Genomic DNA, 25,454 nt, shown 5'->3' with positions numbered 1-25,454 from the left:
TAAAGATACCTGTATTCATCAAAGATGCTTCGCTCTTTACCTCCTGAAGAAGAGACAATAGCAGTGGTTAGAGAATACAGGAACAGATTCCTATCAATTAAGGCATAGAGACCTCGTTAAGCCATGTAGGTGTGACTCTGTGTTGAGAGGGGGGGGGGGGTTAGAAAGAGCAGTTGTTTTTAAAAAGCAAAATGGTGTCTGAAATTCAAATAGTGTTAAAGAAACAACAAAAAAAGAGAGCATAAAATGACTTTCAACTGAATTGGCCTTCATTAAAAGGAACAGAGCTCATTCCAGAGTGAGTGGTTGTAGTCGTTTAAGATGCAGTAATAGAATTGATACATGAGAGGTATTGCATGGTGAAAACAAGAACACAAAGCAAGGCAGGACTTGGGTTTGGCGGAGAGGATGATGGTGATGAGGATAGAAAACAGAGATCATTCTTCTGTAGTGACAACCCGCAACAACCTGTGATATTATTTGTGTGTGTGTGTGTGCGCGTGCGTGCGTGTGTGTGCGTGCGTATGTGTGTGTGTGTGTGCGCGTGCGTGTGTGTGTGTGCGTGCGTATGTGTGTGTGTGTGTGTGAGAGGAACTCACCCAGCTCCAGGTTGCGGGTACGGGGGTTGCACTGCTTGTGGCCCTTGCAGCTGCGGAGCTCCATGAGTTGAACATGGAGCTGATTTAGGACGGTTCGGTCCAGCGTGTTCACAGCATTCATCAGCTGCACAGACAGACAGAGATACAGAGAGAGAGAGGAATGATGCTGGTCTTCATACATATTTGAACATGAATTCATAAGAGCATCTCCAGCTGTTATACAACAGATTGTTTTCAGTGTGCCATCTTGAAGACAGGGCTACAGGCTAGATAATGTCAGGAACCAGAGCCGTGTGTCTACAGAGTTGGGACGTTTCCTCCTGTTCCCCTAACCTGGCCCCACTTGTTTCTGCATTACAATGCATTAACATGACACTAGATCATTCTATAACAGCCATGTTAGAACCCCATTAACATGACACTAGATCATTCTATAACAGCCATGTTAGAACCCCATTAACATGACACTACAACATTCTGTAACAGTAATGTTAGAACCCCATTAACATGACACTAGATCATTCTATAACAGCCATGTTAGAACCCCATTAACATGACACTACGACATTCTGTAACAGTCATGTTAGAACTCCATTAACATGACACTAGATCATTCTATAGCAGCCATGTTAGAACCCCATTAACATGACACTAGATCATTCTGTAACAGCCATGTTAGAACCCCATTAACATGACACTAGATCATTCTATAACAGCCATGTTAAAACCCCATTAACATGACACTAGATCATTCTATAACAGCCATGTTAGAACCCCATTAACATGACACTAGATCATTCTATAACAGCCATGTTAAAACCCCATTAACATGACACTACGACATTCTGTAACAGTAATGTTAGAACCCCATTAACATGACATTAGATCATTCTATAACAGCCATGTTAGAACCCCATTAACATGACACTACGACATTCTGTAACAGTAATGTTAGAACCCCATTAACATGACACTACAACATTCTGTAACAGTAATGTTAGAACCCCATTAACATGACACTAGATCATTCTATAACAGCCATGTTAGAACCCCATTAACATGACACTAGATCATTCTATAACAGCCATGTTAGAACCCCATTAACATGACACTACAACATTCTGTAACAGCCATGTTAGAACCCCATTAACATGACACTAGATCATTCTATAACAGCCATGTTAGAACCCCATTAACATGACACTAGATCATTCTATAACAGCCATGTTAGAACCCCATTAACATGACACTACGACATTCTGTAACAGTCATGTTAGAACCCCATTAACATGACACTACAACATTCTGTAACAGCCATGTTAGAACCCCATTAACATGACACTAGATCATTCTATAACAGCCATGTTAGAACCCCATTAACATGACACTAGATTATTCTATAACAGCCATGTTAGAACCCCATTAACATGACACTAGATCATTCTATAGCAGCCATGTTAGAACCCCATTAACATGACACCACAACATTCTGTAACAGTAATGTTAGAACCCCATTAACATGACACTAGATCATTCTATAACAGCCATGTTAGAACCCCATTAACATGACACTAGATCATTCTATAACATTCTTCATTAACAGTACAGCATATAACAGCCATGTTAGAACCCCATTAACATGACACTACAACATTCTATAGCAGTCATGTTAGAACTCCATTAACATGACACTAGATCATTCTATAACAGCCATGTTAGAACCCCATTAACATGACACTACAACATTCTATAGCAGTCATGTTAGTGACCCATTAACATGACACTAGATCATTCTATAACAGCCATGTTAGAACCCCATTAACATGACACTAGATCATTCTATAACAGCCATGTTAGAACCCCATTAACATGACACTAGATCATTCTATAACAGCCGTGCTAACTCTTCATTAACATGACTCTACAGCATTCTATAACAGCCATGTTAGAACCCCATTAACATGACACTACAACATTCTATAGCAGTCATGTTAGTGACCCATTAACATGACACTACAACATTCTATAGCAGTCATGTTAGTGACCCATTAACATGACACTACAACATTCTATAACAGTCATGTTAGAACTCCATTAACATGACACTACAACATTCTATAGCAGTCATGTTAGTGACCCATTAACATGACACTACAACATTCTATAGCAGTCATGTTAGTGACCCATTAACATGACACTACAACATTCTATAGCAGTCATGTTAGTGACCCATTAACATGACACTACAACATTCTATAGCAGTCATGTTAGTGACCCATTAACATGACACTAGATCATTCTATAGCAGTCATGTTAGAACCCCATTAACATGACACTACAACATTCTATAACAGTCATGTTAGAACCCCATTAACATGACACTACAACATTCTATAGCAGTCATGTTAGTGACCCATTAACATGACACTACAACATTCTATAGCAGTCATGTTAGTGACCCATTAACATGACACTACAACATTCTATAGCAGTCATGTTAGTGACCCATTAACATGACACTACAACATTCTATAGCAGTCATGTTAGTGACCCATTAACATGACACTAGATCATTCTATAGCAGTCATGTTAGAACCCCATTAACATGACACTACAACATTCTATAACAGTCATGTTAGAACCCCATTAACATGACACTACAACATTCTATAACAGTCATGTTAGAACTCCATTAACATGACACTACAACATTCTATAACAGTCATGTTAGAACCCCATTAACATGACACTACAACATTCTATAGCAGTCATGTTAGAACTCCATTAACATGACACTACAACATTCTATAACAGTAATGTTAGAACCCCATTAACATGACACTACAACATTCTATACTAGCATGTTAGAACCCCATAACATGACACAGTCATGTTAGAACCCCATTAACATGACACTACAACATTCTATAACAGTCATGTTAGAACTCCATTAACATGACACTACAACATTCTATAACAGCCATGTTAGAACCCCATTAACATGACACTACAACATTCTATAACAGTCATGTTAGAACCCCATTAACATGACACTACAACATTCTATAACAGTCATGTTAGAACCCCATTAACATGACACTACAACATTCTATAGCAGTCATGTTAGAACTCCATTAACATGACACTACAACATTCTATAACAGTCATGTTAGAACCCCATTAACATGACACTACAACATTCTATAGCAGTCATGTTAGAACTCCATTAACATGACACTACAACATTCTATAGCAGCCATGTTAGAACCCCATTAACATGACACTACAACATTCTATAACAGTAATGTTAGAACCCCATTAACATGACACTACAACATTCTATAACAGTCATGTTAGAACTCCATTAACATGACACTACAACATTCTATAACAGTCATGATAGATCCCCATTAACATTACACTACAACATTCTATAGCAGTCATGTTAGAACTCCATTAACATGACACTACAACATTCTATAACAGTCATGATAGATCCCCATTAACATGACACTACAACATTCTATAACAGTCATGATAGAACTCCATTAACATGACACTACAACATTCTATAACAGTCATGATAGATCCCCATTAACATGACACTACAACATTCTATAAGTCATGTTAGAACTCCATTAACATGACACTACAACATTCTATAGCAGTCATGTTAGAACTCCATTAACATGACACTACAACATTCTATAACAGTCATGTTAGAACTCCATTAACATGACACTACAACATTCTATAGCAGTCATGTTAGAACTCCATTAACATGACACTACAACATTCTATAACAGTCATGTTAGAACTCCATTAACATGACACTACAACATTCTATAGCAGTCATGTTAGAACTCCATTAACATGACACTACAACATTCTATAACAGTCATGATAGATCCCCATTAACATGACACTACAACATTCTATAGCAGCCATGTTAGAACCCCATTAACATGACACTACAACATTCTATAACAGTCATGTTAGAACCCCATTAACATGACACTACAACATTCTATAACAGTCATGATAGATCCCCATTAACATGACACTACAACATTCTATAACAGTCATGATAGATCCCCATTAACATGACACTACAACATTCTATAACAGTCATGATAGATCCCCATTAACATGACACTACAACATTCTATAACAGTCATGATAGATCTCCATTAACATGACACTACAACATTCTATAGCAGTCATGATAGATCCCCATTAACATGACACTACAACATTCTATAACAGTCATGATAGATCCCCATTAACATGACACTACAACATTCTATAACAGTCATGATAGATCCCCATTAACATGACACTACAACATTCTATAACAGTCATGATAGATCCCCATTAACATGACACTACAACATTCTATAGCAGTCATGATAGATCCCCATTAACATGACACTACAACATTCTATAGCAGTCATGATAGATCCCCATTAACATGACACTACAACATTCTATAACAGTCATGATAGATCCCCATTAACATGACACTACAACATTCTATAGCAGTCATGATAGATCCCCATTAACATGACACTACAACATTCTATAACAGTCATGATAGATCCCCATTAACATGACACTACAACATTCTATAACAGTCATGATAGATCCTCATTAACATGACACTACAACATTCTATAACAGTCATGATAGATCCCCATTAACATGACACTACAACATTCTATAACAGTCATGATAGATCCCCATTAACATGACACTACAACATTCTATAACAGTCATGTTAGAACTCCATTAACATGACACTACAACATTCTATAACAGTAATGTTAGAACCCCATTAACATGACACTACAACATTCTATAACAGTCATGATAGATCCCCATTAACATGACACTACAACATTCTATAACAGTCATGATAGATCCCCATTAACATGACACTACAACATTCTATAACAGTCATGATAGAACTCCATTAACATGACACTACAACATTCTATAACAGTCATGATAGATCCCCATTAACATGACATGGGGGATATTTAAATAATGCTGTGTAATTAGAATCAGAGCGATATTCTAGAATCAGAACGATATTCTAAATGTATTACTCTGTTACAATCTTACAGAGGAGTGAGTGATAGCGGTGAGGAGGAGCACTGACCTGGTAGGGATCTGTGTTGAGGTCAAAGTACTCCAGGAAGCCAGTCGCAAACTCACAGAACAGGAAGTTGTGAGTTTCGTTGATGGTCCTTACGCACCAGTAGGTGTTGTTGTTGGCACTGGTGCAGGCACAGAATGGACCCACTGCAGACAGAGAGAATAGTCGGTGCTAGTGTGTGTGCGTGTGTATATGTGTGCGTGTGTGTGTACAGGGTCTTACTTGTCCAGAAGGGGGCGGTCTGCCAGTGCTGGTTGTCGTGGGTGAAGCAGGTTAGACCAGGCATGCTACAGGTGTCGTTGTTCCTCAGGCGTTTCAGCAGCTTCCTCATCTTCTTCCTCCTCTTCTGGTCCTTCAGCAGCCACGCCTTGTTATCCTTATCCTGACCCTTCCTGATGACATCACACACACACACACACACACACACACACACACACACACACACACACACACACACACACACACACACACACACACACACACACACACACACACACACACACAGTGACACAATGAAATAGTCACACATACATACATATACACACAATATACATACAGTATATTGTAGATATACAATCATTACACATAGAGTTCATAAGAACACCTGGAGTTCACATCTCTTTCTTATAGGAAGGACACACATGATAGACAACACAAACTCCTTACCTGAATGGGTGAATGCTGCTTCCTTTGTGCCTAAGCTTACTCTTGTACTTAGACTGGTAGCTGAAACACACACAGATATTCACATTATCAGCATTTATGATAAATATCTGCAGGGAGAACCACAGGGGGTCTGAAGAAAAGCTATTTGAGTGGTAGAGTCACTGTAATGTAATGCTGGCGTTTAGTGTGTGGGGGTTTGTAAGAAATCAGTTGAGCAACGTACACTGTGGATTGAGAAGAGGAAAGAAGAGGGAAGCAGATGGGAGGAGATGAGAGGGGAGGAGAGGAGAAGGGAGCAGAGAGGAGGGGAGAAGAGGGTAGGAGAGGGGAGGGGAGGAGGGCAAAGGAGAGGGGAGGGAAGGAAAGGGGAGAAGATGATAGGAGAGGAGAGAAGTGGGGAAGGGAGGGGAGGAGAGGAGAGAGGAAGAAAGGAGAGGAGAGGGAAAGAGAGGAGAGGGGAAGAGAGGAGAGGGGAGGAGAAGAGAGGGGAGAGAGAAGAGGGGAAGAGAGAAGAGGAGAGGGGAAGAGAGGAGAGGGGAGCAGAAGAGAGGAGAGGAGAAGAGAGAAGAGGAGAGGGGAAGAGAGGAGAGGGGAGGAGAAGAGACGAGAGGGGAAGAGAGGAGAGGGGAAGAGAAGAGAGGAGAGGGGAGGGGAGAGAGGAGAAGAGAGGAAAGCTGAGGAGAGGAGAGGGGAGGAGTAGGGAAGAGGAGAGGAGAGAGAGGAGAGGAGAGGAGATGAGAGGAGAGGAGAGGAGAGGAGGAAAGGAAAGGAAAGGAAAGGAAAGGAAAAGAAAGGAGAAGAGAAGAGAAGAGAGAAGAGAAGAGGAGAGGGGAGGAGTAGGGAAGAGAGGAGAGGAGAGGAGAGGAAGGAGAGGAGAGTAAGAGAGGAGAGTAAGAGAGGAGGAGGGAGAGTAGAGAGGAGAGAGGAGGAGAGGAGAGAGGAGGGGAGGAGATGTTCTCTCTTTACATGTAGCGGAGACAGTCACACTCCTCTGGGCGGGCCTTCTTCAGATGACCCCTGACTTCTCTCAGGTTCTTGATCTTGGTCTGCAGGGTCTCAATCTGAGAGATCGGCAGGACATTAGATTAGGTAGGACATTAGATTAGACAGAGAAATGTCACAACACAATGATGTGGTCCTCTACAGCTGAGTTGTTAGAGCATGGTGCTTGCAAAGCTAAGATAGTGGATTTGAGTCCCAGTACCACCCGTTCAACCAACTCATAATTATACAATCAATGATTTCATTAGCAGCTATTATGTGACCACTGAAGATCAACTGCATTGAGAAATAAAGCATCATTGTTTTGTGGTCATATGTGGGTTATGTGAGTGGCTGATAAGACTGGCCTCGGGGTCGATGTGGGTTATGTGAGTGGCTGATAAGACTGGCCTCGGGGTCGATGTGGGTTATGTGAGTGGCTGATGAGACTGGCCTCGTGGTCGATGTGGGTTATGTGAGTGGCTGATGAGACTGGCCTCGGGGTCGATGTGGGTTATGTGAGTGGCTGATAAGACTGGCCTCGGGGTCGATGTGGGTTATGTGAGTGGCTGATAAGACTGGCCTCGGGTCGATGTGGGTTATGTGAGTGGCTGATAAGACTGGCCTCGGGGTCGATGTGGGTTATGTGAGTGGCTGATGAGACTGGCCTCGGGTCGATGTGGGTTATGTGAGTGGCTGATAAGACTGGCCTCGGGTCGATGTGGGTTATGTGAGTGGCTGATAAGACTGGCCTCGGGTCGATGTGGGTTATGTGAGTGGCTGATGAGACTGGCCTCGGGGTCGATGTGGGTTATGTGAGTGGCTGATAAGACTGGCCTCGGGGTCGATGTGGGTTATGTGAGTGGCTGATGAGACTGGCCTCGGGGTCGATGTGGGTTATGTGAGTGGCTGATAAGACTGGCCTCGGGGTCGATGTGGGTTATGTGAGTGGCTGATAAGACTGGCCTCGGGGTCGATGTGGGTTATGTGAGTGGCTGATAAGACTGGCCTCGGGGTCGATGTGGGTTATGTGAGTGGCTGATGAGACTGGCCTCGGGGTCGATGTGGGTTATGTGAGTGGCTGATAAGACTGGCCTCGGGGTCGATGTGGGTTATGTGAGTGGCTGATAAGACTGGCCTCGGGGTCGATGTGGGTTATGTGAGTGGCTGATAAGACTGGCCTCGGGGTCGATGTGGGTTATGTGAGTGGCTGATGAGACTGGCCTCGTGGTCGATGTGGGTTATGTGAGTGGCTGATAAGACTGGCCTCGGGGTCGATGTGGGTTATGTGAGTGGCTGATAAGACAGGCCTCGGGGTCGATGTGGGTTATGTGAGTGGCTGATGAGACTGGCCTCATGGTCGATGTGGGTTATGTGAGTGGCTGAGAAGACTGGCCTACCTCATGGTCGATGTGGAGTTTGTGGTCCTTCCAGGCCTGCACAGACTTATAGATCCCGGTGTCACACTTCACTGTGTCATCGGCCAGGATTGAGCATCTGAGGACAGGATACACAGTGAGCATTTAGCCCAGCTAACAACACAATAATGTAGTATTAACAACACATTTAAACATGCAGTTTTAAAGCTGAAATATGTAACTTTAAGTTGAGTTTTTGTTATTTACTTTTGGTTTTGTACACCAGCTTCAAACAGTTGAAAATACAAATATGGAGGAATGGAAAATATTTCAAAAGCAGTTTAAATTGTACAATAATGCTCTACATCACATGAGTCAAACTCATTCCACGGAGGGCAGAGTGTCTGCAGGTTTTTGCTCCTCCCTTGTACTAGATTGATGAATCAAGGTCACTAATTAGTAAGGAGCTCCCCTCACCAGAGCTTATTATATACACTGCTCAAAACAAATAAAGGGAACACTAAAATAACACATCCTAGATCTGAATGAATGAAATATTCTTATTAAATACTTCTTTCTTTACATAGTTGAATGTGCTGACAACAAAATCACACAAAATTGATTGACCCATGGAGGTCTGGATTTGGAGTCACACTCAAAATTAAAGTGGAAAACCACACTACAGGCTGATCCAACTTTGATGTAATGTCCTTAAAACAAGTCAAAATGAGGCTCAGTAGTGTGTGTGGCCTCCACGTGCCTGTATGACCTCCCTACAACGCCTGGGTATGCTCCTGATGAGGTGGCGGATGGTCTCCTGAGGGATCTCCTCCAAGACCTGGACTAAAGCATCCGCCAACTTCTAGACAGTCTGTGGTGCAACGTGGCGTTGGTGGATGGAACGAGACATGATGTCCCAGATGTGCTCAATTGGATTCAGGTCTGGGGAACGGGCGGGCCAGTCCATAGCATCAATGCCTTCCTCTTGCAGGAACTGCTGACACACTCCAGCCACATGAGGTCTAGCATTGTCTTGCATTGGGAGGAACCCAGGGCCAACTGCACCAGCATATGGTCTCACAAGGGGTCTGAGGATCTCATCTCGGTACCTAATGGCAGTCAGGCTACCTCTGGCGAGCACATGGAGGGCTGTGCGGCCCCCCGAAGAAATACCACCCCACACCATGACTGACCCACCGCCAAACCGTTCATGCTGGAGGATGTTGCAGGCAGCAGAACGTTCTCCACGGCGTCTCCAGACTGTCACGTCTGTCAAGAAGAGCACAGGGAGCCAGTGGCGAATTTGCCAATCTTGGTGTTCTCTGGCAAATGCCAAACGTCCTGCACGGTGTTGGGCTGTAAACACAACCCCCACCTGTGGATGTCGGGCCCTCATACCACCCTCATGGAGTCTGTTTCTGACCGTTTGAGCAGACACATGCACATTTGTGGCCTGCTGGAGGTCATTTTGCAGGGCTCTGGCAGTGCTCCTCCTGCTCCTCCTTGCACAAAGGCGGAGGTAGCGGTCCTGCTGCTGGGTTGTTGCCCTCCTACGGCCTCCTCCACGTCTCCTGATGTACATGCTCTGGACACTACGCTGACAGACACAGCAAACCTTCTTGCCACAGCTCGCATTGATGTTCCATCCTGGATGAGCTGCTATGAGCCACTTGTGTGGGTTGTAGACGCCGTCTCATGCTACCACTAGAGTGAAAGCACCGTCAGCATTCAAAAGTGACCAAAACATCAGCCAGGAAGCATAGGAACTGAGAAGTGGTCTGTGGTCACCAGCTGCAGAACCACTCCTATATTTGGGGGTGTCTTGCTAATTGCCTATAATTTACACCTGTTGTCTAACAGCATGTGAAATGTATTGTCAATCAGTGTTGCTTCCTAAGTGGACAGTTTGATTTCACAGAAGTGTGATTGACTTGGAGTTACATTGTGTTGTTTAAGTGTTCCCTTTATTTTTTTGAGCAGTGTATAAAAGGAATAACCGAATAACCCTTGTCTACACTTGACGTTTTGTGTTAAGTTAGGTGAACTATTCGAAATTCAGCAACCAGGAAATGGCGGAGGGATTTCGGCATAGTACACCTTCAACACATTCAACATGCAGTACTAGCAACACATTCAACATGCAGTACTAGCAACACATTCAACATGCAGTACTAACACAGTACAAACACACCCACCCATCCACATAGAACCTCAACACACTCCCTGACCTGTGTGTGACTTTGATGTCAGAAGGTACTATAGCCAGACTGTTGCTGCTAGTCCTGGGACTGATGGTGAACCCCATGCCACTGAAGTCGTCCTCAGTGTCGTCGCGTGGCCCCGGGGCCCCAGCCTCGCTGAGGTTCCTGGGGGCCAGTACAGGCTGGTAGCCATCCCCCAAGTCTACAGCATACAGTTCCCCTCCTATCTCCATCTCCACGGAGCGGGCAGAACGGTTACGGGCATAGCTCTTGACGGCCTTCATCTCTGTCAGGAAGAGAGCAGAGTGAGATAGTGGAGGGATTTATACATAGTATTTAAGCCCTATCAGGCCCTATGAGACTTTAAAGGCACAATGTGTAGAAATCACTCTGCCATTTCCTGGTTGCCAACATTTTATCATGTTCACCTAATTTCATTTTATGTGACGTAACAAACAAGGCATTGTGTAGAGCAGGGTTATTTAAATCCTTCCCTAAGAGGTCTGAAGGCCTGCTTTTCTGTTCTACCTGATCATTAATTGCACCCACCTGGTGTCCCAGCTCTTAATCAGTACCTTGTTAGAGGGGAACAATGAAACAAACTGTGGAACTGGCTTCGATGTCAGAAATTTGAATTTGAGGGGTGTAGAGAAACATTGTACAATCTCTTCACCCCTCCAATTCAAATCCGGATATGGAAGCCAGTTCCACAGTTTGTTTCATTGTTCCCCTTTTCAAAAACCCCAAATATAGTATTTTCAGCTGTTTGAAACTGGTGTGCAAAACCGAAAATAAAAAAGACACAAAATATTAACTTCAGCACAGGATGCATAGAAATAGAGCACGTAGAATGAATCAACCGCTTTATCTGACTTACTTTCAATGAGAATCAGAGATCTACAACTCACATTTCTCCCACAGTTACATACTAAAGCTTTGAAATGATAACTGTGAGTGATGTTGTCCTTGTCTCCACAGGGTGGCTCCCACATACCACGTCAGTGATGAGAAGTGAGCTACACTGCATTCATGCAAGGTTGAGTGAGGAACATTTTGTAAAGCAGAATTGAATGTGTTTGCATGAGAAGTGCGTGATCAGAGTGTTTGTGTACTATACAGTATGAGTGTCAGAAGTGATCAGTGTATTTGTGTACTATACAGTATGAGTGTCAGAAGTGATCAGACTATTTGTGTACTATACAGTATGAGTGTCAGAAGTGATCAGACTATTTGTGTACTATACAGTATGAGTGTCAGAAGTGATCAGAGTATTTGTGTACTATATGAGTGAACGTGAGAGTGAAAAAGATTCCACCCACTCTTCTTGGAAAGGAACTTTTTCTTCTTGAAGGCACTGAGTCTGAAGCTAGGGAACTGGTCACACTTGCAGCCTTCGGGCTCTGTGTTGTGCTCTGTGATGTGCTTTGCTTCGCGCTGGGGGTAAAATTGGGACCTGATGTTGGCAGGGCCCTCCTTCCGTTCTGCAGACATGCTGGTCATGGCCTTACACTTATACAGCCTCAGTTTCCCCGTAGCATCTTCAACACACTGCCACTTCTGTAGGGAGAGAGGAGAGGGGGACAGGGGTTAACACTGGGAGATAAACATCGTGTATTTTTTAAATGCACGCACGCACACACACACACAGGCACACACACACACACACACGCACACACGCACACACGCACACGCACACACGCACGCACACAGGCACACAGGCACACACACACGCACACAGGCACACACACACACGCACGCGCACACACACACACACACACACACACACACACACACACAATTAACACTATCTGTACCTTCTGACTATGTTCATTATAGTAAAATTATATTTCCATCTGATTGGAATTACCATGCTTCTCCAGGGGAAATTACTCACTGGTGGAAACAAGTGACGCCATGCAGACGCAAATTAACTTCCAATACCCTGTCTGTGATGTTGCTTGAAATGCAATTAACAGGTGATGACAAACCATGGAGGAGAGGAGAGGAGAGGAGAGGAGAGGAGAGGAGAGGAGAGGAGAGGAGAGGAGAGGAGAGGAGAGGAGAGGAGAGGAGAGGAGAAGAGAGAGGAGAGGAGGGGGAGGGGAGAGGGGAGGGGAGAGGAGGAGGGGACAGAAGGGGACAGGAGGAGAGAGGAGATGAGTAGAGGAGTCGAGAAGAGAGGAGAGGAGAGAAGAAAAGAGAGGAGGGGAGTGGAGGGGAGGAGAGGAGGAGAGAAGAGGGGAGAGGAGGAGAGAAGAGCAGAGAGTAGAGGAGAAGAGAAGAAAGGAGAGGAGGGGTGAGGGGAGAAGAGAGGAGAGGAGGGGCGAGGGGATAAGAGAGGAGAGGAGAGGGGATAAGAGAGGAGAGGAGAGGAGGGGCGAGGGGATAAGAGAGGAGAGGGGATAAGAGAGGAGAGGAGAGGCAAGGGGAGAGAAGAGCAGAGAGTAGAGGAGAAGAGAAGAAAGGAGAGCCGGGGTGAGGGGAGAAGAGAGGAGAGGAGGGGCGAGGGGATAAGAGAGGAGAGGAGAGGGAAGGGGAGAGAAGATACCCTTTAATGACGTGTTTGGCTCTTCCCCTTCTCATTTCTGCTCCCACACAATCCCGTTATGTCATCATTAATAGGCAGATGCAGTACTGTAGTTTAAACAGACAGCACAGAGCAGGACTGCTGCAGTCTTACAACTATACCGATTCTGTTCACACTTTCTCTGTCATGTGTTTTATAATTAACATATTTGATGTCAGATGGAGAAAAAGAGTACAGGTGTCAGAGGAAATCCATCAGGATCCATAGAGAGAATGTTACTGACAGAGGAAATCTATCAGGATCCATAGAGATAAAGTTACTGACAGAGGAAATCCATCAGGATCCAAGAGAGAAAGTTACTGACAGAGGAAATCCATCAGGATCCAAGAGATAAAGTTACTGACAGAGGAAATCCATCAGGATCTATAGAGATAAAGTTACTAACTGTGAAAAATGCCTTTAGAGACAGGAACTAAAAGCTGTGAGAGAAAGGGAGATTGCTTGGTTGGATTCAGAGATCCCTTGAGGACTCTACTATTCAATGGTCAATCTTGTTCATAAATATCTGAGTTCTTAAAGTTGCAGGTGTGTTTGAGCTGACAGCTAGAGAACTGTCACACCCTCTCCCCCACTGTCCTTCATTACCAAGGTGGGATGGAGTGTGTATGTTCGTGTCCTGGGGGACAGAGCTATGGCAACAGACCTGACTCAAAGCCTAATCACCTGAAACACAGCTGTTTGGTTTCAAAGCCTGGTCGTCCTAAGAGATAAAAGCACCTCAGTAGGTCCTGTCTATCCTGTCTAAACCCACAGTGAGAATCCAACCTACAGGGTATACCCAGCCTCCTCTCCTCTCCTCTCCTCTCCTCTCCTCTCCTCTCCTCTCCTCTCCTCTCCTCTCCTCTCCTCTCCTCTCCTCTCCTCTCCTCTCCTCTCCTCTCCTCTCCTCTCCTCTCCTCTCCTCTCCACCAGAACAGAACACAGCAGCTCATTCTCTTTTTATAGCAGCAGGTGATCAAGAGGGTACAGAGCCTTTTTAAGTAGATTCTCAGACACACCAATTTACTGCTCTTTGCTTATAGAGGTGAGACCCAAAGATGAGAGACGGATGGAGTGACTAATCAAGTGTTGTATTTTCAGTGCTGACTGTTATGCTTGTACATTTGCTTCAGGGGCGAACATTCATCCAATTGTGCGCAACTGTGAATTAGATTGTTAATTGAAGTATGACTGTGCGTGTATGTGCATGCTTGTTTGTGTGTGCATGCTTGTGTGTGTGTGTGTGTGTGTGTATATGGGTTTGTGTTTGTGTCTTCCTGGCTACCTACCTGTCCCAGCTGTTGGCAGGGTGTCTGGTACTCTGTTCTCTGACACAGGTCCTTGACCCGCTGGTACTTAGGCAGGAAGTTCTCCTCCTGGGCCACGTCCTTCCCTGAAGACTCATCACGCATGTGGAGCAACTTCCTGTGGAGAAGTGACACACAGTCATGGAACTATACACCAGGTTGTTAGGGTCCTGCATGCTGATTAGCAGTGACAATATATCCCATAAACCACAGCTTCTCAGGCATTATCACTTACATGACGCAGCTAATGACATTAGCAGAGGTTGCATTGCCAGATATGGGTTTGATATCAAGTATCTGTAGGATAATATTTAAGGCAAGAAAGACATGAAATAATGAGGCATTGAACACTGTGACCTCTCTCAGATGAACGTAACCAGATGATTTAATGGGCACACAGACAGAGACATAAAAAATAGACTGCAGTGTCGTTATGTTAAACAGTGAGATGAGTGGCTGGGCCAGCGGTAAGATGTCGGCAAAGGTTCAAATCCGGCCTGCTGCCGGTGAACTTCCCTCCCCCTTTCTCTCTCCCTCTCTCTTCCTCCCAGCACAGCTCTGCTCTCCTCCATCCCACCCCATCCCTCGACCTCCTCTCTTCCCCACAGCCTCTCCTTCTATCCCCACAACCTCTCCTTCTATCCCCACAGTCTCTCCTTCTATCCCCACAGCCTCTTATTCTATCCCCACAGCCTCTCCTTCTATCCCCACAGCCTCTCCTTCTATCCCCACAGTCTCTCCTTCTATCCCCACAGTCTCTCCTTCTATCCCCACAGCCTCTCCTTCTATCCCCACAGCCTCTCCTTCTATCCCCACAGTCTCTCCTTCTATCCCCACAGCCTCTCCTTCTATCCCCACAGCCTCTCCTTCTATCCCCACAGCCTCTCCTTCTATCCCCACAGCCTCTCCTTCTATCCCCACAGCCTCTCCCCTTCTCCTTCTATCCCCACAGTCTCTCCTTCTATCCCCACAGTCTCTCCTTCTATCCCCACAGTCTCTCCTTCTATCCCCACAGTCTCTCCTTCTATCCCCACAGTCTCTCCTTCTATCCCCACAGTCTCTCCTTCTATCCCCACAGCCTCTCCTTCTATCCCCACAGCCTCTCCTTCTATCCCCACAGCCTCTCCTTCTATCCCCACAGCCTCTCCTTCTATCCCCACAGCCTCTCCTTCTATCCCCACAGCCTCTCCTTCTATCCCCACAGCCTCTCCTTCTATCCCCACAGCCTCTCCTTCTATCCCCACAGTCTCTCCTTCTATCCCCACAGCCTCTCCTTCTATCCCCACTGTCATTGACACAATCTCTCTTCAATAATGTCAGAAAATACCCTTAAAAAAATATATATATAAAAAAACTGAAGAAACAGTGAGGTGATATTCTGTGACTCACCCTCTTTCCACCAGGAACGAGTCTCTCCACACCTTCCCCTTCTTATTCACCTGGAACCTGACAACCAGGAGCGATAAAGACAGACCCATCAGCCGTCTCCTTCATTGACCAGGTACTACAGTCAGAACACCATGTAACGCTTGAGGAAATGATCATTCCTACACTCCGTAGAGCGACAGCCTCCAGTGATGATATAATGCAACAGGTAGTGAGGGAGATAAAATAAAAGTCCAAAAAACAGCCCTGGGTCAATCTGAGAGGAAAAACAATCGATAGCACACTTCAGGTGTTCTTTTGGATGAGGACAGGAAAAAAGAAAGTGATCGAACGTAGAAGAAAAATAAAGTGGAAAAAAAATCGGTCTCTTCCCTGAGTACTCTGACCTTCTCCTGGCCTGCTGCTCAGATATGAGTTATCGATCCATCAGCCTACAGTGCTGCACCTTCTCTCCTCCCTCCCCCTTTCTCTCTCCCTCTCTCCTCCCTCCCCCTTTCTCTCTCCCTCTCTCCTCCCCCCCCTTTCTCTCTCCCTCTCTCTTCCTCTCAGCACAGCTCTGCTCTCCTCCATCCCACCCCATCCCTCGACCTCCTCTCTTCCCCACAGTCTCTCCTTCTATCCCCACAGCCTCTCCTTCTATCCCCACAGTCTCTCCTTCTATCCCTACAGCCTCTCCTTCTATCCCCACAGCCTCTCCTTCTATCCCCACAGCCTCTTATTCTATCCCCGTAGCCTATCCTTCTATCCCCACAGCCTCTTATTCTATCCCCGTAGCCTATCCTTCTATCCCCACAGCCTCTCCTTCTATCCCCACAGCCTCTCCTTCTATCCCCACAGTCTCTCCTTCTATCCCCACAGCCTCTCCTTCTATCCCCACAGCCTCTCCTATCCCCACAGCCTCTCCTTCTATCCCCACAGCCTCTCCTTCTATCCCCACAGCCTCTCCTTCTATCCCCACAGCCTCTCCTTCTATCCCCACAGCCTCTTATTCTATCCCCGTAGCCTATCCTTCTATCCCCACAGCCTCTCCTTCTATCCCCACAGTCTCTCCTTCTATCCCTACAGCCTCTCCTATCCCCACAGCCTCTCCTTCTATCCCCACAACCTCTCAGTCTATCCCCACAGCCTCTCCTTCTATCCCCACAACCTCTCAGCCTCTCCTTCTATCCCCACAGCCTCTCCTTCTATCCCCACAGCCTCTCCTTCTATCCCCACAGCCTCTCCTTCTATCCCCACAGCCTCTCCTTCTATCCCCACAGCCTCTCTTCTATCCCCACAGCCTCTCATTCTATCCCCACAGCCTCTCATTCTATCCCCACAGCCTCTCAGTCTATCCCCACAGCCTATCTCATTCTATCCCCACAGCCTCTTCATCCCCACATCCTATCCCCACAGCCTCTCCTTCTATCCCCACAGTCTCTCCTTCTATCCCCACAGCCTCTCCTTCTATCCCCACAGCCTCTCCTATCCCCACAGCCTCTCCTATCCCCACAGCCTCTCATTCTATCCCCACAGCCTCTCATTCTATCCCCACAGCCTCTCATTCTATCCCCACAGCCTCTCAGTCTATCCCCACAGCCTCTCATTCTATCCCCACAGCCTCTCATTCTATCCCCACAGCCTCTCAGTCTCATTCTATCTCCTTCCCACAGCCTCTCATTCTATCCCCACAGCCTCTCCTTCTATCCCCACAGCCTCTCAGTCTATCCCCACAGCCTCTCATTCTATCCCCACAGCCTCTCCTCTATCATTCTATCCCCACAGCCTCTCAGTCTATCCCCACAGTCTATCCCCACAGCCTCCTTCTATCCCACAGCCTCATTCCCCACAGCCTCTCAGCCTCTCATTCTATCCCCACAGCCTCTCAGTCTATCCCCACAGCCTCTCAGTCTATCCCCACAGCCTCTCAGTCTATCCCCACAGCCTCTCCTTCTATCCCCACAGCCTCTCCTTCTATCCCCACAGCCTCTCCTTCTATCCCCACAGCCTCTCCTTCTATCCCCACAGCCTCTCCTTCTATCCCCACAGCCTCTCCTTCTATCCCCACAGCCTCTCCTTCTATCCCCACAGTCTCTCCGTCTATCCCCACAGCCTCTCCTTCTATCCCCACAGCCTCTCATTCTATCCCCACAGCCTCTCATTCTATCCCCACAGCCTCTCCTTCTATCCCCACAGCCTCTCCTTCTATCCCCACAGCCTCCCATCAGGCCAGCAAGCTAGCCTCCCATGCCTTCGGAACAATTTCACAGCTATCTCTCTCTGATTACAGCTGCAGAGCTAGGAAAGAGAAGAGAACACACACACACACACACACACACACACACACACTTGGAGGGAGGGAGAATGATTATTTATTTTCTTTTATATCTTTTTTTCCCCGTTAACGATAGCAATATCCAGGCTGGGCAGGAGGAAGAGGTGTCGCTGGGATGTCAACTGATGTCACGGTAACCTGGCAGACTGAGCCAGGTTCAAAGATTGGTGCGGTGCCACAGTTTTGAGGAAAACTCATTGGTCAAACCCAGGTGTTAGATTGGGCTCTTTTGAAGTAATTTTACCAGAGTAGAGCAGGAACCCTGAGGGAACTCAAACCTGTCAGTGGCCTGTGCCAATGTACGACTCATATTCAGTAGAACCACCTAGAACAGGGGTCCGGAGCCTGTTTGGTTTTCCTGTTCTACCTGATCATTTCTGGCACCCACCTGGTGTCCTAAATCAGTGCCTGATTAGAGGCAAATCCTTTTAAAAGCAGTGGAACTGGCTTCCATGTCCAGAGTTGAATTTAAGGGACCTAGAGGATATGCAGTTACTTCTGTCAGTGATCTATGGCCTGCCGACATACAGAATACACAGAGTTATGGGCAGGAGTTGATCCTTTTCTGCTCCATACCTGTTGACTGGTCTCTCTATGTCCAGCAGTTTGAGGATGGACTTGCCGTCCATGTCTGGCGGGACGTCCATGCCAGCGATGTCCAGGATGGTGGGCGCCAGGTCAATGTTCAGCACCACGTGAGGGTTGCTATGGAGACGCAGGGGGAGATAAGGGGACAAGGTTATTACGGCGCATGTCAGATGGTATCTGGTTGGTTAACGTCAGCTGATGAGAGGGATGGAGAGTGAGAGATGGGAGCGACCGAGAAACAGAGAGAAAGTGAGAGAGAAAGAGAGAAACAGAAAGATATATATATATATATATATATATATATATATATATATATATATATATATATATATATAGAGAGAGAGAGAGAGAGAGAGAGAAAGTGAGAGAAGGGGAAAAAAAATATGACATAAAATCCATGTACACAAAAAACAAGTGTGAGGTTAAAATTGACAAAAAAAAGAGCACATTTCTTCCCACAGGGCTGTGGGGTGAGACAAGGATGCAGCTTAAGCCCCACCCTCTTCGACGTATATATCAACGAATTGGCGAGGGCACTAGAACAGTCTACAGCACCCGGCCTCACCCTACTAGAATCTGAATCCAAAGTAAAAAAGCTACTGTTTGCTAATGATCAAGGAGGGCCTACAGCAGCACCTAGATCTTCTGCACAGATTCTGCCAGACCTGGGCCTTGACAGTACATCTCAGTAAGACAAATATAATGGTGTTTCAGAAAAGGTCCAGTCGCCAGGACCACAAATACAAATTCCATCTAGACACTGTTGCCCTAGAGCACACAAACAATATACATACCTTGGCCTAAACATCAGCGCCACAGGTAACTTCCACAAAGCTGTGAACGATCTGAGAGACAAGGCAAGATGGAAATTCTATGCCATCAAAAGGAACAGAAATGTTGACATACCAATTAGGATCTGGCTAAAAATACTTGAATCAGTTATAGAACCCATTGCCCTTTATGGATGTGAGGTCTGGGGTCCGCTCACCAACCAAGAATTCACAAAATCTGCCTGTCTTGACCCTGATCCTGCCTGCTGTCCTGTACCTGTCTGACTCTCCTGGATTATTACGAACCTCTGCCTGCCCTCGTTTTGCCCTCTGCCTGCCCCCTGTGTTAAAATAAACATTTTGAGATTCAAACTATCTGCCTCCTGTGTCTGCATCTGGGTCGTTTCTTGAATTGTGATATAGAGTTGAAGTCGGAGGTTCACATACTGTCACACTCTGACCATTATTTGCATTGTTTGTTTCTATGTTTTGTTTGGTCAGGGTGTGATATGAGTGGGCATTCTGTTGCATGTCTAGTTAGTCTGTTTCTATGTGTTTTGGCCTGATATGGTTCTCAATCAGTGGCAGGTGTTTGTCGTTGTCTCTGATTGGGAACCATATTTAGGTAGCCTGTTTTGTATTGTGGTTCGTGGGTTATTGTCTATGTGATGTTGCATGTTTGCACTCAGTATTGATAGCGGTCACGTTTGTCTTGTTTGTTTGTTTGTTTGTTTGTTTGTTTTTGTTTGTTTGTTTGTTTAGTGTACTTCGTGTTTTTTCGTGTATCATTAAAAGGATTCACACCACGCTGCGCTTTGGTCTCCTCACTACGACGCTCCTGACACATACACCTTACATTAAAAATCAGTATTTCACAATTCCTGACATTTAATCCTCGTAGAAAATCCCTGTTTTAGGTCAGTTAGAATCACCACTTTATGTTAAGAGTGTGTAATGTCAGAACAGTAGTAAGAGAGAATTATTTATTTCAGCTTTTATTTCTTTCATCACATTCCCAGTGCGTCAGAAGTTTACATACACTCAAATAGTATTTGTTAGTACTGCCTTTAAATTGTTTAACTTGGGTAAAATGTTTTGAGTAGCCTTCCACAAGCTTCCCACAATAAGTTGAGTGAATTTTGGCCCATTCCTCCTGACAGAGCTGGTGTAACTGAGTCAGGTTTGTAGGCCTCCTTACTCGCACACGTTATTTCAGTTCTAACCACAACTTTTCTATGGGATTGAGGTCAGGGCTTTGTGATGGCCACTCCAATACCATGACTTTGTTGTCCTTACGCCATTTTGCCACAACTCTGGAGGTATGCTTGGTATCGTTGTCCATTTGGAAGACCCATTTATGACCAAGCTTTAAGTTCCTGACTGATGTCTTGAGATGTTGCTTCATTATATCCACGTAATGTTCCTCCCTCATGATGCCATCTATTTTGTGAAGTGCACCAGTCCCTCCTGCAGCAAAGCACCCCCAAAACATGATGTTGCCGACCCCGTGCTTCACGGTTGGGATGGTGTTCTTCGGCTTGCAAGCCTCCCCCTTTTCCCTCCAAATATAGCAATGGTTATTATGGCCAAACAGTTATATTATTGTTTCATCAGACCAGAGGACATTTCTCCAAAAAGTATGATCTTTGTTCCCATGTGCAGTTGCAAACCATAGTCTGGCTTTTTTATGGCGGTTTAGGAGCAGTGGCTTCTTCCTTGCTGAGTGGCCTTTCAGGTTATGTCGATATATGACTAGTTTTACTGTGAATATAGATACTTTCGTACCTGTTTCCTTCAGCATCTTCACAAGTTCCTTTGCTGTTCTGTGATTGATTTGCATTTTTCCCACCAAAGTACGCTCATCCCTAGGAGACAGAACGCGTCTCCTTCCTGAGCGGTTTGACGGCTGCGTGGTCCCATGGCGTTTATACTTGCATACTATTGCTTGTACAAATGAATGTGGAACCTTCAGGCATTTGGAAATTTCTCCCAAGGATGAACCAGACTTTTTGAGGTCTACAATTTTCTTTCTGAGGTCTTGACTGATTTCTTTTGATTTTCCAATGATGTCAAGCAAAGAGGCACTGCGTTTGAAGATAGGCCTTGAAATACATCCACAGGTACACCTCCAGTTGACTCAAATGATGTCAATTAGCCTATCAGAAGCTTCTAAAGCCATGACATAATTTTCGGGAATTTTCCAAGCTGTTTAAAGGCACAGTCAACTTAGTGTATGTAAACTTCTGACCCACTGGAATTGTGATACAGTGAATTATAAGTTAAATAATCTGTCTGTAAACAATTGTTGGAAGAATGACTTGTGTCATGCACAAAGTAGATGTTCTAACCAACTTGCCAAAACTATAATTTGTTATCAAGAAATTTGTGGAGTGGTTGAAAAACTAGTTTTTATGACTCCAAGCTACGTGTATGTAAACATCCTACTTCAACTGTATATGGAGCGTCTGAGTGTCCCCTGGCCCAAGAGGACTTGACACTGAATGGTGATGTTCAACTGACTGTCTAAATCATCCAAACAAATGAGAGCAAAACAAAGTCAATCCCTCTGTGATCAGGCAGATGTTACTGTTCTTCTATTGTAATATGAATAGACATCTCCCATCTCTTTCTCTCATCTCTACCTCATCTCTCATCTCTCATCTCTCTCTCTCTGCCAGTGGTCTTACGGAGGGATCAGGGGGATAGAGCAGCTATGTAGAGGATTTGGATGATGTATAATGACACAAAAGGTTTGATGTTAGTATGTATGGATCAGTTCCACAGGGGTTACGCCACTCACAGATCAGCACCCATACAGCCGTATGATACAACGGCCCTTAGAACCTCACCTGGCTCCTGCCTCCACGTTGGGCCCTCGGATGTAGAAGGGTACTCGAATGTCAAACTCGTAGGGCATGGACTTGCCCTTGACCAGGCCAAACTGGCCAATGTGGTAGCCGTGGTCAGCTGTGTAGATGATATATGTGTTGTCCAGTTCTCCAGTCTCAGCCAGCATGTTATACACCTAGAACACAGGACAGATTTTTATTTTTTATTTTTATTTCACCTTTATTTAACCAGGTAGGCTAGTTGAGAACAAGTTCTCATTTGCAACTGCGACCTGGCCAAGATAAAGCATAGCAGTGTGAACAGACAACACAGAGTTACACATGGAGTAAGCAATTAACAAGTCAATAACACAGTAGAAAAAAAATGGGCAGTCTATATACAATGTGTGCAAAAGGCATGAGGAGGTAGGCGAATAATACAATTTTGCAGATTAACACTGGGGTGATAAATGATCAGATGGTCATGTACAGGTAGAGATATTGGTGTGCAAAAGAGCAGAAAAGTAAATAAATAAATAAATAAAATAAAAAAAACAGTATAAAAACAGTATGGGGATGAGGTAGGTGAAAATGGGTGGGCTATTTACCAATAGACTATGTACAGCTGCAGCGATCGGTTAGCTGCTCGGATAGCTGATGTTTGAAGTTGGTGAGGGAGATAAAAGTCTCCAACTTCAGCGATTTTTGCAGTTCATTCCAGTCACAGGCAGCAGAGTACTGGAACGAAAGGCGGCCAAATGAGGTGTTGGCTTTAGGGATGATCAGTGAGATACACCTGCTGGAGCGTGTGCTACGGATGGGTGTTGCCATCGTGACCAGTGAACTGAGATAAGGCGGAGCTTTACCTAGCATGGACTTGTAGATGACCTGGAGCCAGTGGGTCTGGCGACGAATATGTAGCGAGGGCCAGCCGACTAGAGCATACAAGTCGCAGTGGTGGGTGGTATAAGGTGCTTTGGTGACAAAACGGATGGCACTATGATAGACTGCATCCAGTTTGCTGAGTAGAGTGTTGGAAGCCATTTTGTAGATGACATCGCCGAAATCGAGGATCGGTAGGATAGTCAGTTTTACTAGGGTAAGCTTGGCGGCGTGAGTGAAGGAGGCTTTGTTGCGGAATAGAAAGCAGACTCTTGATTTGATTTTCGATTGGAGATGTTTGATGTGAGTCTGGAAGGAGAGTTTGCAGTCTAGCCAGACACCTAGGTACTTATAGATGTCCACATATTCAAGGTCGGAACCATCCAGGGTGGTGATGCTAGTCGGGCATGCGGGTGCAGGCAGCGATCGGTTGAAAAGCATGCATTTGGTTTTACTCGCGTTTAAGAGCAGTTGGAGGCCACGGAAGGAGTGCTGTATGGCATTGAAGCTCGTTTGGAGGTTAGATAGCACAGTGTCCAATGACGGGCCGAAAGTATATAGAATGGTGTCGTCTGCGTAGAGGTGGATCAGGGAATCGCCCGCAGCAAGAGCAACATCATTGATATATACAGAGAAAAGAGTCGGCCCGAGAATTGAACCCTGTGGCACCCCCATAGAGACTGCCAGAGGACCGGACAGCATGCCCTCCGATTTGACACACTGAACTCTGTCTGCAAAGTAATTGGTGAACCAGGCAAGGCAGTCATCCGAGAAACCGAAGCTATTGAATCTGCCGATAAGAATATGGTGATTGACAGAGTCGAAAGCCTTGGCGAGGTCGATGAAGACGGCTGCACAGTACTGTCTTTTATCGATAGCGGTTATGATATCGTTTAGTACCTTGAGCGTGGCTGAGGTGCACCCGTGACCGGCTCGGAAACCAGATTGCACAGCGGAGAAGGTACGGTGGGATTCGAGATGGTCAGTGACCTGTTTGTTGACTTGGCTTTCGAAGACCTTAGATAGGCAGGGCAGGATGGATATAGGTCTATAGCAGTTTGGGTCCAGGGTGTCTCCCCCTTTGAAGAGGGGGATGACTGCGGCAGCTTTCAATCCTTGGGGATCTCAGACGATATGAAAGAGAGGTTGAACAGGCTGGTAATAGGGGTTGCGACAATGGCGGCAGATAGTTTCAGAAATAGAGGGTCCAGATTGTCAAGCCCAGCTGATTTGTACGGGTCTAGGTTTTGCAGCTCTTTCAGAACATCTGCTATCTGGATTTGGGTAAAGGAGAACCTGGAGAGGCTTGGGCGAGGAGCTGCGGGGGGCGGAGCTGTTGGCCGAGGTTGGAGTAGCCAGGCGGAAGGCATGGCCAGCCGTTGAGAAGTGCTTATTGAAGCTTTCGATAATCGTGGATTTATCGGTGGAGACCGTGTTACCTAGCCTCAGTGCAGTGGGCAGCTGGGAGGAGGTACTCTTGTTCTCCATGGACTTCACAGTGTCCCAGAACTTTTTGGAGTTGGAGCTACAGGATGCAAACTTCTGCCTGAAGAAGCTGGCCTTAGCTTTCCTGACTGACTGCGTGTATTGGTTCCTGACTTCCCTGAACAGTTGCATATCACGGGGCTATTCGATGCTATTGCAGTCCGCCACAGGATGTTTTTGTGCTGGTCGAGGGCAGTCAGGTCTGGAGTGAACCAAGGGCTGTATTTGTTCTTGGTTCTGCATTTTTGAACGGAGCATGCTTATCTAAAATGGTGAGGAAGTTACTTTTAAAGAATGACCAGGCATCCTCAACTGACGGGATGAGGTCAATGTCCTTCCAGGATACCCGGGCCAGGTCGATTAGA

At 45.5% G+C, this 25,454-nt stretch overlaps 1 protein-coding gene across 5 annotated transcripts in view; it reads right to left on the bottom strand.

The window, feature by feature from the left end:
- The window catches only part of LOC115125019 (extracellular sulfatase Sulf-2-like), a 342,598-nt gene that overhangs the window by 3,520 nt on the left and 313,624 nt on the right, over positions 1-25,454 (bottom strand). For 3 of the 5 annotated variants that reach the window (XM_065005239.1, XM_065005237.1, XM_065005238.1), the window contains 13 exons: positions 22,744-22,919; positions 19,113-19,241; positions 16,226-16,282; positions 14,819-14,954; positions 12,283-12,520; positions 10,958-11,249; positions 8,805-8,901; positions 7,390-7,484; positions 6,424-6,483; positions 5,980-6,149; positions 5,761-5,903; positions 600-723; positions 10-43 (listed from right to left, as the gene is read on the bottom strand). In XM_065005239.1, the coding sequence (XP_064861311.1) occupies positions 10-43; positions 600-723; positions 5,761-5,903; positions 5,980-6,149; positions 6,424-6,483; positions 7,390-7,484; positions 8,805-8,901; positions 10,958-11,249; positions 12,283-12,520; positions 14,819-14,954; positions 16,226-16,282; positions 19,113-19,241; positions 22,744-22,919 (1,751 nt within the window). The remainder of the gene's footprint in view (positions 1-9; positions 44-599; positions 724-5,760; positions 5,904-5,979; positions 6,150-6,423; positions 6,484-7,389; positions 7,485-8,804; positions 8,902-10,957; positions 11,250-12,282; positions 12,521-14,818; positions 14,955-16,225; positions 16,283-19,112; positions 19,242-22,743; positions 22,920-25,454) is intronic. The other 2 variants (XM_065005241.1, XM_065005240.1) reach the window with 1 other exon arrangement.

Source organism: Oncorhynchus nerka, linkage group LG20 (genome assembly GCF_034236695.1).
Source record: "Oncorhynchus nerka isolate Pitt River linkage group LG20, Oner_Uvic_2.0, whole genome shotgun sequence".
Taxonomy (NCBI): Eukaryota; Metazoa; Chordata; class Actinopteri; order Salmoniformes; family Salmonidae; genus Oncorhynchus; species Oncorhynchus nerka.
The sequence above is the reverse complement of the archived record's forward strand: the minus strand, read 5'-3'. Positions and strand labels throughout refer to the sequence as shown.